The sequence below is a fragment of the Mixophyes fleayi genome, chromosome 3, assembly GCF_038048845.1.
Source record: "Mixophyes fleayi isolate aMixFle1 chromosome 3, aMixFle1.hap1, whole genome shotgun sequence".
Lineage (NCBI taxonomy): Eukaryota > Metazoa > Chordata > Amphibia > Anura > Limnodynastidae > Mixophyes > Mixophyes fleayi.
Genome location: NC_134404.1, coordinates 121,390,116 through 121,405,662, shown reverse-complemented (window position 1 = coordinate 121,405,662; position 15,547 = coordinate 121,390,116). Strand labels below are relative to the sequence as shown.

At 43.8% G+C, this 15,547-nt stretch overlaps 1 protein-coding gene across 1 annotated transcript in view; it reads right to left on the bottom strand.

Annotated features, from left to right (window-relative positions):
- LOC142143179 (putative cation-transporting ATPase 13A4) overlaps window positions 1-15,547 on the bottom strand; it is a 121,166-nt gene that overhangs the window by 82,127 nt on the left and 23,492 nt on the right. Inside the window, exons 8-9 of the mRNA XM_075200888.1 lie at window positions 8,367-8,437; window positions 8,205-8,285 (exon numbers count right to left, since the gene is read on the bottom strand). Coding sequence (XP_075056989.1) covers window positions 8,205-8,285; window positions 8,367-8,437 — 152 coding nt within the window. The remainder of the gene's footprint in view (window positions 1-8,204; window positions 8,286-8,366; window positions 8,438-15,547) is intronic.

Genomic DNA, 15,547 nt, shown 5'->3' with positions numbered 1-15,547 from the left:
TTATAAATGTTTTGTTGGACCGGAGAATCCAGCGATTCAATATAGATGCCCCATTTCTTCTGAAACCTCACCCCACCTTTTTCTATGTCCGGGAGAGTATCTCTTCTGTCCAAATAAATAATATCCAAAATTTCACTTTTGAGTAACCCTAGGTTTGGGGGCACTGGTGATGTCCTATATCGCAGAATCAGTTTCTTTGCTACCGTAACTATTATCGTCAGAGCAGCTAATACCTCAGAGGAGGGTAGGAAGTCATTCCAACTTCTGAAATCAGCCAACAGAAGAGGTTCTGCGGCCAATACAACCCCTATCTTGAATGAGTGGTTAATAAAGTTAACAACCTTGTACCAAAATCTCCTAACCTTCCTGCAGTCCCAGAAATTGTGTAACCAGTCCGCTCTTTGGAATTTACATTTTGGGCAAAGACCTGTCTCTCCTTCAACCATAAAACAACACCTTGATTGTGGTATATATGCTCTATGAATCACCTTTAAGTGTACATCCTGGAGATGGGCAGTAGATAGCGATTTCCAAACAGATTCAAAGTGGCGAGTTAAAGTGGTTGGCTCATTTATACTGGTGATGTCTTTTTGCCATGCTTTCACTGTTCGATTCCAGGGGGTTATGTTTTGTGTAGATAATAAATCTGCATATATAAACCTAATTTTAACATTTTAGAGAGGAGGGCAAACTTTCCAAACTATCTGGGTTCTCCATAGATTTTCTCGGGTCTAAGTTTGAGTTTGCATAATGTCTCAGCTGGAGGTACATAAAAAACTGAGAATTTGGTATCCCTAATTTTTTCCCTTAATTTCTCAAAGGAGTAAATCCTGCCACCCGGATCAAAAATGTCTCTTATTACCATTATCCCTTTGTCACGCCATTTGAGAAAATTGGCATTTTCTAAACTAGGTTGAAATGCAGGGTTACCCCAGATCGGAAGAAAACTGGTAGCTTTGAAGTCTCTTCTATATTTCTTGTTAATATGGATCCATGCTTTATGTGTATCCTTAAAAAAGATGTTCTTATCAAATTGTGGCGGTACCAAGGATTTAGGCAAATGTAGAAGTGCTGCCGGGGAATATGGGTAAAACAGAGCGTTTTCTATTTATTTTTCAGTATAGCAATTGCGCTGAAAAAGCCAGTCAGTGATTTATCTAAATTAAGCTGCACGCGTGAATGAATTTATATCTGGCAAGCCAATTCCTCCTTGTGCTTTTCCAAGAATCAATTTGCTTCTTGCTATGCGGGTTTAGAATGCCAGATAAATTTGGAAAATAATTCTGTGCAAACATGTGTGTTTAGCTTGTTTAATCCTATAGGAAGCGTTTGAATTGGATAAGACAGTTTTGGAAAAAAGACACTTTTTAGGACCACATTACGTCCCAGGAGGGAGAGTGGGAGGTCGTGCCATTTGGTCAAGGGTGTTGAAATCTGTTTAATAACAGCTGGATAATTGGCTCCATACAGATTTTGGAGCTTAGCTGGAATATGAATTCCTAAATATTGGATTTTAGTATGGCTCAACGAGAACTGAGATGTGAGAAATGAGTTATTCATTATAGCCTGAGCACCTTCCAGTGGGAGCATTTCTGATTTATCAAAGTTTATTTTATATCCTGCAAAGGAACTAAATTCTTGAATTATGCTCAGAATAGCGGGAATGGATTTATCTGGATTAGACACCATCAGTAGCATGTCATCTGCGAAAAGGGCTAACATAGCTTCTTGATTCCATATTTTTATGCCCGTGTAATCCGAACTTTTTCTTAATGCCACTGCAAGAGGCTCTAGCGCCAATGCAAATAATAACGGGGATAATGGGCACCCCTGCCTGGTACCACTTTCCACTGTGAACGGAGCTGATAAATAACCATTGGACAGGATTTGCGTATTAGGTAAATGATATAAAGTTTTTATGGTGTTTATGTATTGTGCAGGGAATCAGAACTTGCGGAGGGTTGTGAATAAGTGCTCCCATGTTACCAGGTCGAATGCCTTTTCGGCATCTAGGGAAAGTAACAAGACCGGGTCTTCCTTCCCTGAAACCTCCAAGGCCTGAAGGACCGTCAAGATCTTTCTAACATTGGTTACTGAGTGTCGCCCCAATATAAAACCTGTTTGGTCATTGTGAATAAGAGTTGGTAACAGGGTTTTGAGATGCTCTGCCATTATTTTCGTGAATAGTTTATAATCAACATCAAGTAGTGATATGGCTCTATAAGATCCTGGTAACCCGTGGTCCCGTTCCGGCTTAGGGAGTACCTTGACAATGGCACTATTAAAATAAATTGGGATTTTGTTTTCCAGTCCAGTCTGCCAGAACAACAAAGGATCGTCGGCATGTTGTTGATTATTATGCATATATTCATCCCATGCTAGTTTTAACATATCTTGAAACTTAATGGAATTAGAAAGTTTAGCTGGGAATCTCCATTGCCTGTGCTTACCTAAATAATAAACTAATTTGCACAACTTACATTGTAACTGTCAGTCTGCAGGCCTTCTGAGGAGTATAATAGAGCAAAACACTAACCGGTATTAGCACTACTGAACTAGTAGATGCGGAGGCTAACGTACCCCTGCTGTTCGCCAGAGACCCCCGCAAGGAGGTTTGGACTTCGCTGCACAGGGTACGCAGGTCGCGGTCCTATTAGCCAGTTGCCAGTGTAGTGTAGAAGGGTCAGACGGTCCGGGTCACGCCAATCAGGAATATACGGTACCAAGGGGAATCCGAAGGAATAGTCGCCAAGCCGAGGTCGCAGTACAGTATGGGTCACACAGATAACGGGATAGTCGCCAAGCCGGGTCACAACGGAGAGCAGGAACTGTAGAAGCACACACAGAAGAACTGGAGCAGGGGAACCAGAAACACAGACCAGAAAACCTATTACTCTGGCACCCTAATGGCGCCAGAGCCAGGTTTAAATAGAGGTAAGAAGCCACTGATTGGAAGGCTCAGGAGGCGGCGATAATCGGAACAAGAAGACGAAGAAGCATCCCATTGCCTAGCAACGGGACGGAAGCAGGGCGCATGCGCCCGACACAGTAGCAGAGCCAAGGCTGGAAGCCGCAGCGGGAGGTCAGACGTCCGTCCCCGTCTGACAGGGAATCAGTGGTGACGGCGTCTGACAGTACCCTCTCTCCTCCTCCCTCTCGAAGAAGGATTAGTTCTCTTCAGGAATTTAGCAAGGTGATATGGAGCATGAAGATCGACCTCCGGAACCCAGGATCTCTCCTCAGGACCGTAGCCCTTCCAATGTACCAGATACTGAGGTTTGCGCTGGACAAAACGTTTCTTTAGAATCCTCTCTACTTCGAATTCATCACCTAGAGAGGTCTTAACAGGTGGAGGAAAAACAGGTTCCTTGAAGAATTCATTGAGGATTAGAGGCTTCAGCAAGGAAATGTGGAAGGCGTCATGGATCTTGAGGGAAGCAGGTAATGAAAGCTTGTAGGAAACAGGATTAATGACTTGCGAGATAGCAAAAGGACCTATAAACTTAGGAGCCAATTTCATTGATGGAACTTGATGGAGGTTGCGAGTAGCCAACCAAACACGGTCTCCCACCTTCAAAACTGGAAAATTTCTCCTATGACAGTCAGCGGCTCACTTAGTAGAAAGTGCTGTTTTAGTCTGAGTCCAGATTTGAGAAAGATCATGGATGAGGGAGTCAGCAGCTGGGACTTGGGAAGGTGGAGCGGAGGTGTGGGATGTCTCCCATAGACAACAAAGAATGGTGAATGGCCTGAGGAGGAATGCAGGAGGTTGTTGTGGGCAAATTCGGCCCAGTAAAGGAGATCACCCCAGGTAGTCTGATGGTGAGAGGCAAAGCACCGCAGGAAACATTCTAGGTCCTGATTCACTCGCTCCTTTTGTCCATTCGTCTGAGGGTGACAGCCGGAGGAGAATTTGAGTTTAACTCCGATCTTAGTGCAGAAGGCTCTCCAGAACCTAGCGACAAATTGTACCCCCCGATCGGAGATGATCTCCTGGGGACACCCATGGAGACGGAAAATATTCTTTAGAAACAGATCGGCGAGTTTAGGAGCTGAGGGAAGACCTTTACAAGGGATGAAGTGAGACATCTTGTAAAAGCGATCCACCACGACCCATTATTGGTATTGTAGTCGTGGCTCCGAGGCAGATCGGTGATGAAATCCATTGTGATGCTGATCCAGGGAGAGTCAGGAATTGTAAGAGGAAGGAGTAGGCCAGGTGGACTTTGTCTAGGAATCTTGTGGCGCACACAAACATTGTGCTTCCTGAAGGTAGGTAAGGTTCTTGTGGTCTGTCATCACGGTCACAGGATGTAAAGCACCTTCGAGCAGGTGGCGCCACTCTTCTAGTGCCATCTTAATGGCCAATAGCTCCTTGTCGTCGATTCCGTAATTTAATTCACAACTGGAATTTTTTTTAGAAAGGAATCCACAAGTCTCCAAGATGCCGGAAGAGGATTTCTGGGACAGGACAGCCCCAATTCCTACAGATGAAGCGTCAACCTCAAGAAAAAACGGTCTCCCCTGGTCTGGCTGTTTGAGGATGGGGGCCGAAAGGAATGCCTCCTTAAGAGTCTTGAAGGCCAATATTGCCTCAGTATGCCATGGTTTGCAGCAGACACCTTTGCGGGTTAATGCCGTGATGGGACAGATGATGGAAGAAAATCCTTTAATGAACTGACGGTAATAGTTGGCAAACCCAATGAAACGCTGCGTAGCTTTGAGACCAGTGGGAAGTGGCCAGTTGATAATGGCTTCTACTTTCCTGGGGTCCATTTGGAGACTGGTGCCAGAAACCAAGTAACCAAGAAAAGGAACTTGAGAACATTCAAAAAGGCATTTCTCCAGTTTACAATATAAAGAATGTTTCCTGAGACGGGATAGAACTGTCTTAACATGAAGACGATGAAAGTATACATTGGATGAGAATATTAAAATATCATCCAGGTAGACATTCACGAATTGATACAGAAGATCCCTGAAGATCTCGTTGACGAAATCTTGAAAGACGGCAGGGGCACTGCATTGCCCAAAAGGCATAACTAGAAACTCGTAGTGCCCGTCACGGGTGTTGAATGCCGTTTTCCACTCGTCACCTTTCCAAATGTGTATTAAATTGTAAGCCCCTCTGAGATCCAATTTGGAGAAGATCTTAGCACCCCGAATACGATCGAACAGCTCTGTTATAATGGGAAGAGGGTAGCGATTCTTGATAGTAATAGCATTTAGGCGATGGTAGTCTATGCAAGGTCTTACTGAGCCATCTTTTTTCTTTACAAAAAAGAATCCAGCCCCTGCGGGAGAGGTACACTTCCTGATGAATCCTATTTGAAGGTTGTCAGAGATGTACAGGGAAATAGCCTTCGTCTCTGGTAGGGAAAGTGGATAAACTCTACCATTAGGAATAGTTTTGCCGGGTACCAGCTAGATGGGACAATCCCACGCACGATGTGGAGGAAGACTCTCAGCTGCAATTTTGCTGAAGACGTCAGGGAACTCTAAGTACGACTCCAGAAGCTTGACCTGGGAGTCAAGAGAGAGACAAGGTAGGCGGGTGGGTGGGAGTATTTTTGAGAGACACCGGTTGAAACATGAAGTACCCCAGGAAGATACCTGAGCATGAAGCCAATCAAATTGCGGTGAATGCGTCCTGAGCCAGGGTAAACCTAAGATGATAGAGTTGACAGACTGCGGAATGACCAGGAAACTAATCCACTCATGGTGAAGAACCCCTACCTGCAACCGAACTGGAGAGGTGATACAGGTGATGGAACCGTTGCTGACTCGGTTACCGTCAACTGCGGTAAGAACCAATGGCTGCGGCAAAAGAGAACAGGGTATGTGAAGCTTGGACACCAGAGTGGCGGAGATGAAGTTTCCTGCGGATCCAGAATCCACGAAGGCGGAACATTCCAGAGAGGCATCCGAAGACCTGAGGGTGACTGGCATCAGGAAGGTGATATCCTTAGGAGGACAGTGAGTATGGAGACTGGATCCTAGGACAACCTCCATTTCATTGCCTAGGAGGTGGGGTTTCCCGACCTCTTTGGACAAGAAGACAAAAGGTGGCCAGATTCCCCACAATACAGACACAGACGGTTCCTTTTCCGACGTTCCCTTTCATCCCGAGAGCGCCCAATTTGCAACGGCTCTTCAGCTGGAGGAACTGGAGAATGAAAGCGGGGAGCCAAACGAACAGAGCGGCGATCCTGGTTCCTTTCAGCAGAACGCTCTTGATGGCAGATGTCCACTTTAATGCTAAGAGAAACCAACTCGTCAAGTTTGGTAGGAAGATCTCGGGAGGCGAGAGCATCCTTAATAGGATCAGACAGACCTTGCCAATAGGTAGCCGTTAGAGCCTCATCATTCCACCCCAATTCAGAGGCAAAGGTACGGAACTGAACAGCGTATTGACCCGCCGTGAGGGAACCTTGATGAAGGGCTAGAAGACTTGAGGCGACAGAAGACACACGGCCGGACTCGTCAAATACCTTTCGAAAGTTTTCGATAAAGGTGGCAGAATTATAGAGGGACCCATCATTCCGCTCCCAAAGCGGTGAGGCCCAGGCCAGGGCTTGTCCAGTGAGGAGGGAAATAATGTAGACTACTTTAGATCTTTCGGAAGAGAAATTTTAAGGTGCCAGTTCAAATTGGATGGAGCATTGGTTAAGGAATCCGCTACATCCCTTGGGATTACCGGCATACTTCTCAGGTGTGGGAATCCGTAGGGTCCTAGAAGTAGCGACATTCCCATTAGGAGGAGCAGAAGGAGTAGGAGCTGCCGCCTGAGGGATGTTCAAGGAATCCAGACGGGAAATCACTCCTTGTATACACTGTAGGAGTTGCGCCTGGTTGGATTCTTGCTGTTCCACCCGCTGTCCTAAATGGAGGAGGAGGTCTCGAGCCGAGGGTTCTCCTGTACCGTCAGTCATGGCCAGAGTAAACTGTCAGGCCGCAAGCCTTCTGAGGAGTATAATAGAGCAAAACACTAACCGGTATTAACACTACTGAACTAATGGCACCAGAGCCAGGTTTAAATAGAGGTAAGAAGCCACTGATTGGAAGGCTCAGGAGGCGGCGATAATCGGAAAAGAAGAAGCGTCCCGTTGCCTAGCAACAGGACGGAAGCAGGGCGCATGCACCCGACACAGTAGCAGAGCCAGAGCCGGAAGCCGCAGAGGGAGGTCAGACGACCGTCCCCGTCTGACAGGGAATCAGCGGGGACGGCGTCTGACAGTAACATGATTTGTTCCGCAGAACATTTAGTCCTTTTTTTGCCGTACTTTCCTAATCACTCAGGCCCATACTGTTGAAGTAGAAATATAGATGACAGTCATGTAGAATATATCACTGAAATAGACATATGTAATGAGTCATATTTTATGCAAATTAATATCCACTAAACACACATTTGCTTGGGTGATGTTGACTCTCCACTATTTTAGTATAATAAGGGAATTCCATGTGTTCCAGTATATTGAAAGAATTAAATTTTTATACCATACATCTTCAATATGTAACAAGACTGTATGTATAGCCAGAGCCAGATTATAGTTGGACAACCAGTAATTACAGGACTCCCGTACAAGAGGGTCCCCAAACTCTAACTGGCTCCTTCAGCAAAAATGCATCATTAGTTGCCCACATAATGTGGAGGGGGGTGATTGCATGGATAAAAAGGCATTCACAAGCAGACAAATTGTGGCTATGTGCACAAGAAAACTGTGGCGGGGGCCACAACACGTTACTTGATCTGGAGCCCCCTGCAAATCTTAATCAGGCCCTGACTAAAGAAGTGTAGTCATATTCATCCTTAAACATGTTATGTGGCAAAATAGATTAAAATAACATATAATATCTGCCTCTAAGTCGCCCTCCTTTCCCCTGAAACTATCTGCATGTTGATGTATTCAGGCAGTATTTGTATTTCATTATAAAATTAATATTTGCTTATTGCTTTGTTTTGTAATGGCAATAGAGAAGATAGTGGTAGATGAACATGTCTCTAGTAGAGCTGTAAAGTCCCAGTTTGACATTGCGGGTCCTCATAACTCCTGTTTTGCATTTGTCATTAAGCAACATGTGGGAGAAGTTTAGCTTGTAGAGGGTGAATACATTTTGTATTCAAAGGATGCCCTGATTTTCTGTTTAAAGTAAATAGAACCTGTAGTTAAATGACTCATATTAGCATATTATATAAATACCTGGCATTTCGTTCTTCGCTACTCAAGCCCAATCCATACTTTGTATGTATATTGGAACATGAGCAACTCTCTTCCAGAACCCTTAAAAAGAAATAAATTCATTGTATTACATATTTCAAAGACAGAATACTGATTAAGATTACCCCTATAAATTAAACTTACCCAATTTTCTGAAATAAACCTTCTGATGGATTCCAAACATAACGAGTTTTCTGCACAATGATGTATCGAACCTGTAGAGGTAATTACAATTTTTATCTGACTCTTTTAGACAATATTGGGCTTTATATACCTTTTTACAGTACAGTCATGGCCAAACGTTTTGAGAATGACACAAGTATTGGTTTTCAATTCACTGCTTCAGTGTTTTTAGACCTTTTTGTCAGATGCTGCTATGGTGTACTGAAGTAAGATTACAAACATTTCATAAGTGTCAAAGGCTTTTATTGACAATTACATTAAGTTTATGCAAAGAGTCAATATTGACACTTATGAAATGCTTGCAAATTTACTTCAGTGTACCATAGCAGCATCTGACAAAAAGGTCTAAAAACATTGATGCAAACTTTGTGAAAACCAATATTTTGTGTTATTCTCAAAACTTTTGGCCATGACTGTAAATAGTCAGTAATTCTATATTTTTCCTTCAAATTGCAATTAGCGTTATCATCATCATCATCACCATTTATTTATATAGCACCACTCTTTCCGCAGGGCTGTACAGAGAACTCACTGACATCAGTCCATGCCCCATTGGGGCTTACAGTCTAGATTCCCTAACACACACACACACAGACAGACACACACACACACACACCTGAAGAGAAAGAGGAAAAGCTGCCAGTGACCTATTCCCTATATAAACTATGAAACCCCTCACCCTAAATCTCATAGGCTAATTCAAAACTCTAGGGAAAAATGTAACCCTTACAGGTAAGGGCTATGGTATCAATGCAAGTCTGTCGTTTAAAAGCATTCATACCCATTCAGATCCTTATTTTTCTTTAGCTTCCTTACCTAGACGCAGAAATTTAACTTTACACCGTGATCCCAAACGGTGCAAGATATTTTTTTCTGGACTTGACATAAGTGTCATTTGAGATCTACAGTCATGCCAAAAAGAAAATACATTATGTTTCAAATCTATGTTTTTACGTATCAAGGCATAAGTAATAATCAACAAGCTTGAAGTGGATATTTGTGGAAAAAGTTAGCACATCCTAGGGTTCAGCATACTCCTCATTACAACACTGTTTCAGTTCATTGATATTTGAAGGTATTCATTTTACAGCTCTCATAATGTTCCACTACATAATGCTCCACTACAGCATCTGAACAGTGTTAAGGTCTGGACATTGACGTGATTCTTTGTAGATTTTCTGATATGCTTAGGAATATTGTCCTGCTGCATGATTTAATTTTGTTCAAACTTCAGTTGTCGGACAGATGGAATAACATTTTCCTCTAGAACACTCTGGTACAAAGACAGTTCATGGTGAACTCAATGATAGTGTGGCATTTAGGTCCTTTCGCTGTAAAACAACCATCATATGGTCAGGGTGAATTTCCTGGGATGCACACTCCTGGATGGATTGGTTCAATGTTCTTTATTTGTAAATAATCTTTTTCATTTTAGAATGATGGATTTGGCAATATGGCCTTATAACTCTTTTTCAGGGTTTTAACAGAAACCTGTGTACTCCAAACCGAACTAGCAAAGGTGCTGCTTTTATATGGAGTGACAGGAACTAAACTCATTGTAATCAAACCAGGAATCTTGAGCTTCAGGAGTAAGACACTAAACACACATGTCACACACTCGTTCCTCTCTTCTCAACTCTGCTCTTTTCCCAATAGATTATGAGCTCTCTCTATCTTGATTAGAACTCAAAAAGGGACTGACATTCACCCCAACAACATATGGATCTAGCTTTGACACATTCATAGATGCAAGCAAACTCTGCATAATATTAATACTCAAAAGATACTCCACAAAAACAGCCATAGAGAGATAACTTTGGCAAACCAACCACAAAGATACAGACAAATCATATAAACACACGCTCTTCCTTGTACTATCATATTCTCCCCCTGCTTGAAAAGCTACAAATATGCTCTTAAAACCCACCTTTTCATTAAAGTCTACAAATCCACAGCCTGACCCATTTTCTGTCCTCCTCTTTCAGGCGTGGGCTGACGGACGTCAGCCCGGGGGCACACGCCGTACAGGCGGCCACATCACATGACACGTGATGCGGCTGCGTGCGTGGCCGAATCACATTTATATTACTTCCGGGGGGCGGCCGGCCCTAACAGCCGTGATTCTGAGCAGCCCGGGGGGGGCCATGCCCCCCGGTCTAGCCCGCCCATGTCCTCTTGAAATGTAAGCACTTAGGGGCAAATATCCCCCCTATACTTGTGTCTCTGTGACATCCTACTCTCTTGTTCTTACTTGCATTCCATGCACAGTATCTTGCCTCCTCCCCTACGCTTGTCCTCTAACTATCCTTTTAGACGGTCTTCTCTTGCTCCACCTTGCTGCCATGTCCCTCCCTTGACCTCCTCCATGTCTGCACCCTAATATGCCAAATGCTCTCTGTTAACCCTGTACTGTTGTGTTTGGTACTTGTTATGTCTTTTTAAGTCTTGACAACTATTATGGAGTAGGTTGCAGAAAACCTTTTTAGGGGGCTCACCTTGGACGTCTGCGCTTGGTTTGTGTGTCTTGAGGGTTGTTGCTGCCGTTGCGGGTGATCCGGGTGTTCCATTTTCGGGTGTTCCAGTGCACTTGGAACGCATATGCGTTCCAAGTGCAACGGGAGGAAGCTGCCCGGCCGCAGCCACACTGACCGCTCGTCCAGCGCTACAATAAACACCTCCTAAGCAGCATCCAATCGCTAAACTACGGTCAATTTGCCCAGATCATCCACCAGAAGGATAGTATATCCTACAACTGCTCTTTTAAGAGCTTTTTGAGCATAAGACTTAAAGCACACCACACCATACATACACATAGCACCCTATATTAACAATACAACACCCATTAGATATCACATCTCATCGCCTGCACATATCCCAATCGAGCAGTCCCGGTTATAGACACATGACACACCTTATACACATATACCTACACCTTCTAACACCCACCATTGAATATTAAGAGGCTACACATTTGAGCTATAAACAACTAGCCTTAAAGCAAAGCAGCCAAGTACTGCGAGCTATAAACACTGAGCTATACACATGACTATAAACCCCCCTGCCCGTTCTAACCCCCAGTGCTATAACCTTAGAGCAGATTTCACCATCACCACAGTATACACTGCACTAGAGCTATAAACAAAGCAAAAGAGCTATAGTCTAAAAACTGCAAAATAAGCTATAATCACTTCCCATACCAACAGCAAAAATTAGATTGGCTGTACCGTGTATACTGCTCCCTAACAATTCTCCCCCCCCCCCCCTCTCTCCCACACCCCCTCTTATTTCCATCACAGGTTGCACCATGGCAGAAACAACGAAATTGCCAACTATTATGCTATATTGTAATGTTATACTTATATTATATCTTGCTACATTTATTGTTCTATACTATATCATGTTAATTTATCGATCCTGTTTTCACCTTCTGTCCCACCTACTGTTCAGAGCTGTTGAAGAAATGTGGCACCATATAAATAATAATATTAATAATAATAATAATAATAATAATAATATTAATATACCACACTTAAACCTAAATCTACATTTTACCCTTACACACAGAAAGGCAATGTATTCACACTCTTTGAAAATCTAGTTAAACAAGATCTACAACTTTTATACAATAAACAAAAATTCTAAAACTCACTAAAAAGGGATTACCAAATAATTATAGAGCCAGCAGAGAAAATTGGAGCGGTAATGTCAACACTATATAGACATGTTCCTACAACCATACATCAGCAAAACAACAATATATCTCAGAGATACATCATATGTCTTAAACAACTTTAAAGACCACACATAAAAATTAGAGATGGGCGGGCTCAGTTTCCCAAAAACCGAGCCCACCTGAACTTAGGGGATCCGAGTACCGAACCGAGTCAGCTCGGTACTTTCGCGCTTTCTCAGATTCCAAAATGAGGCAAAACATCATCGTGACTTCGTCGGATCTCGGATCTCGCAAGTTTTGGAATATATAAATACCACCCTCCACGGCGATCTAGCGCCATTTGAGAGAGGGATATAGAATGAGTAGGATAGAGTGAGAGCAGTTGGGCCGGCAAATGTACAGAAGTGAAAGAGGAGGGTGGTAGCAGTGTTCAGCAAAGCTCCTTTGCTAATTGTCATTAGTGAAATCCAAATATACAGGTCCTTGCAAGCTTTTTGTCAGAATTTGCACCAATATGTGTAGGGTGTTATATACACCCAAAGAGAAGAGCTGAAATGCTAATTTTTTCAGTCCTGAAATACAAATATACAAGTCCTTGCCAGCATTTTTCTGAATTTGCACCAATAAGTGTAGGGTGTTATATACACCCAAAGAGAAGAGCTGCGTTGCTAATTTTGTCATTGCTGAAATACAAATATACAAGTCCTTGCAGCCTTTTTTTTCTGAATTTGCACCAAAAAGTGTAGGGTGTTATATGCACACAAAGACAAGAGCTTCATTGCTGAATTTGTCATTGCTGAAATACAAATATAATATACTAGTCCATGCAGGCTTTTTTTCTGAATTTGCACCAAAAAGTGTGGGGTGTTATCAAAATGGATTCACAGCAGTACTCAGAACAGCAGGAGCACCAAGCAGCTGCTCATTTTTTTATTTAGAAAAACTTGCAACAAAATACATATCTCAACAATCTTACAATAACGAAACCCCTCCCACATCCCAATAAAAAGGTCCATGCTCATAATAAATAAAGTCCATAAAAATAGAAAAGTCAATAGTCCTTCATGGCTCATGTAAACTGGTTATATGCCCCATAATAAATCTCAACTTTAATGTTAAAGCAAACTTTAACTGTTTGTTTTAAATAAATAGGATGACTAGACATAAGCAAGCTTTTACTAAAAATAAGGAACCAATCAAAATCTATTGGGAGATGAAGAAATAGAAAGCCAACAGATGGAGAGGCCCCAGATTTCCACCACCCACTAAGGGGGTTTCAAGCCACGCCAAAGCCTGGCCCAGCTCGCAGCATCCATCCGTTGCCTCTCCATATCCCTTATCTTCCAAACCTCATGAAGAATATCTCCCACCACCTTTTTGCAAGGGAGGACTTTCTTGCGGATTGTCACTAAACACTGTGCATTCCACGTGTAATACCTAACCACTAATGTAACTAAAAACAGAGTGACCAAATCAAAAGCCCTAAACCTCTTGAGTGCCCCGTCAACCCACTCAGGGTAACTAAGCACCGAAAGACTAGGCGTGCCCAAGACACACAAGATCCCATCATAAACCTCTATGTAAAAAGGACACCTCAACAAGAAATGATCCATTGTCTCCTCCTCCCCTGGACACTCCTCCCGTGGGCAGCCACGATCATCGGCATTCCTTACCTTGAGGTTTTCTCTAACATAGAGTATCCTGTGGAAGGAGAGCCAGGCAATGTCCCTGAGCTTCAGTGGTATCCTCCGATCAGTGATCAGAGGTATGCCATCTGAGCAGACACTGCCCGGGCAGTCCCTCAGTGAAAGAGGCTCCCAGAAGTGAGACCGCAAGACTCTCCTCTCCAACTCCCTTCTAGAGGAGCTGTTGACCTCTCCCACCTCCAGCTGCCATTTCCTTGTCACCTTCAAACCCAGTTTCACGTAGGCCGAGAGGTAACCATGTGGAACTCGAAAGCTCTTTACCGCTCCTCCGTCTACCCAGGAATTGAGGAATGGATGCACCCAGGCAAGAAAGCCCTCTACTCATCAAGGGGGTGTCTCCAAGATGAAATTGTGCAGATGTAATTTTGTAATTTAAGAAAGGTGAGCATAAAGTAGAGCACTGGGTTTGCCATACCCAGGCCCCCCTCCCCCCTCGATTTATAGGTCACGCTATGCTTAACAAGGTTCAGCCTGTTCCCCCAAAGCATCTGGAAGAACACTGCATTCACCCTGGCCCATAAAGATTCTGACAAAAGGTATACATAGCTGACATACAAAAAGACTGGAATCAGGTAAGTCTTGATCAAATCCACACTTTCCCTAAGAGACAAATGCCATGCTTTCCAATGTACCACTTTAGCGGAAGCTGCTCCCAGCCTAATCTCCCAATTTCGCTTGGCATAATCACCAGCGCCAAATAGGATACCAAGAATTTTAATCTCCTCGCTCGCCTGGGGAATGCTGTCCGGAAGGTCAAAATGCCGACCCACCTCCCCCATCCAGAAAGTTTCACACTTATCCTGATTGATTCTGGACCCTGAGGCCTCAGACTGTGTACAGATATCAACCGTCACATCTTTCGCTTCTTTCACATCAGAAATCACGATCGTGACATCATCTGCGTAAGCCACCACTTTCCCCGGGCTCAGTTGCAACCCTCTCATTGTGTCGCCTTCCCCTGTCCTGATGAAGGGATCTATTGCAAACACGTATAAGAGGGGGCTCCCGAAGTCACTGAGAAAGTAGGACCTACCCAAGCATTCACAAGCGGGAAGCTTTCAGCTTGCCTGTAGATCACTCTAATCCAATTGACCACCCGCTCTGGGAGCCCATACCTGCCAAGTAGACACCAGAGGTACTCATGATTGACCCGATCAAAAGCCTTCAACTGGTCCAGTGTCAGCAAATACTTTCCCCACTTCTCAGCACGACACCGCTCAACGGCCTCCCGGACACCAAGGACAGCAATAAAGGTGCTACGACCCTTCACTGTGCAATGCTGAGAAGGAGAAAGTACCAGGTCTGTAATCTGAATCAACCTGTTAAACAGCACTTTTGCCAGAATCTTGCGATCCACATTAAGAAGGGCGATGGGGCGCCAGTTCTCAATCTTGGATTGGTCCGATCCCTTGGACAATACTTTAAGGACAGATGTCCTCATGGAAGGAGGGAGTAAACCCTCGCCCAAGCACTCATTAAACACTTCCATAAGGCGAGGGGCCAAGAGGTCGACAAAGGTCTTAAAAAAATCGGATGTCAGGCCATTCGGTCCTGGGGACTTCTTCATAGACAGACTATCTATGGCAGCCTTGACCTCGTCTACCGTTATATCACCATCCAGGGTGTCAAGCACAGCATGCAAGTTATTCACACCAGGAGTTTCCTTCAGAAATTGCTCCATCTTCCCTCTGTGAAGTGATTTCTCAGAGAGGAGGACAGAGTAGAAAGAGCCAATGATGCCAAGAATGCCCTCCCGAGACTTT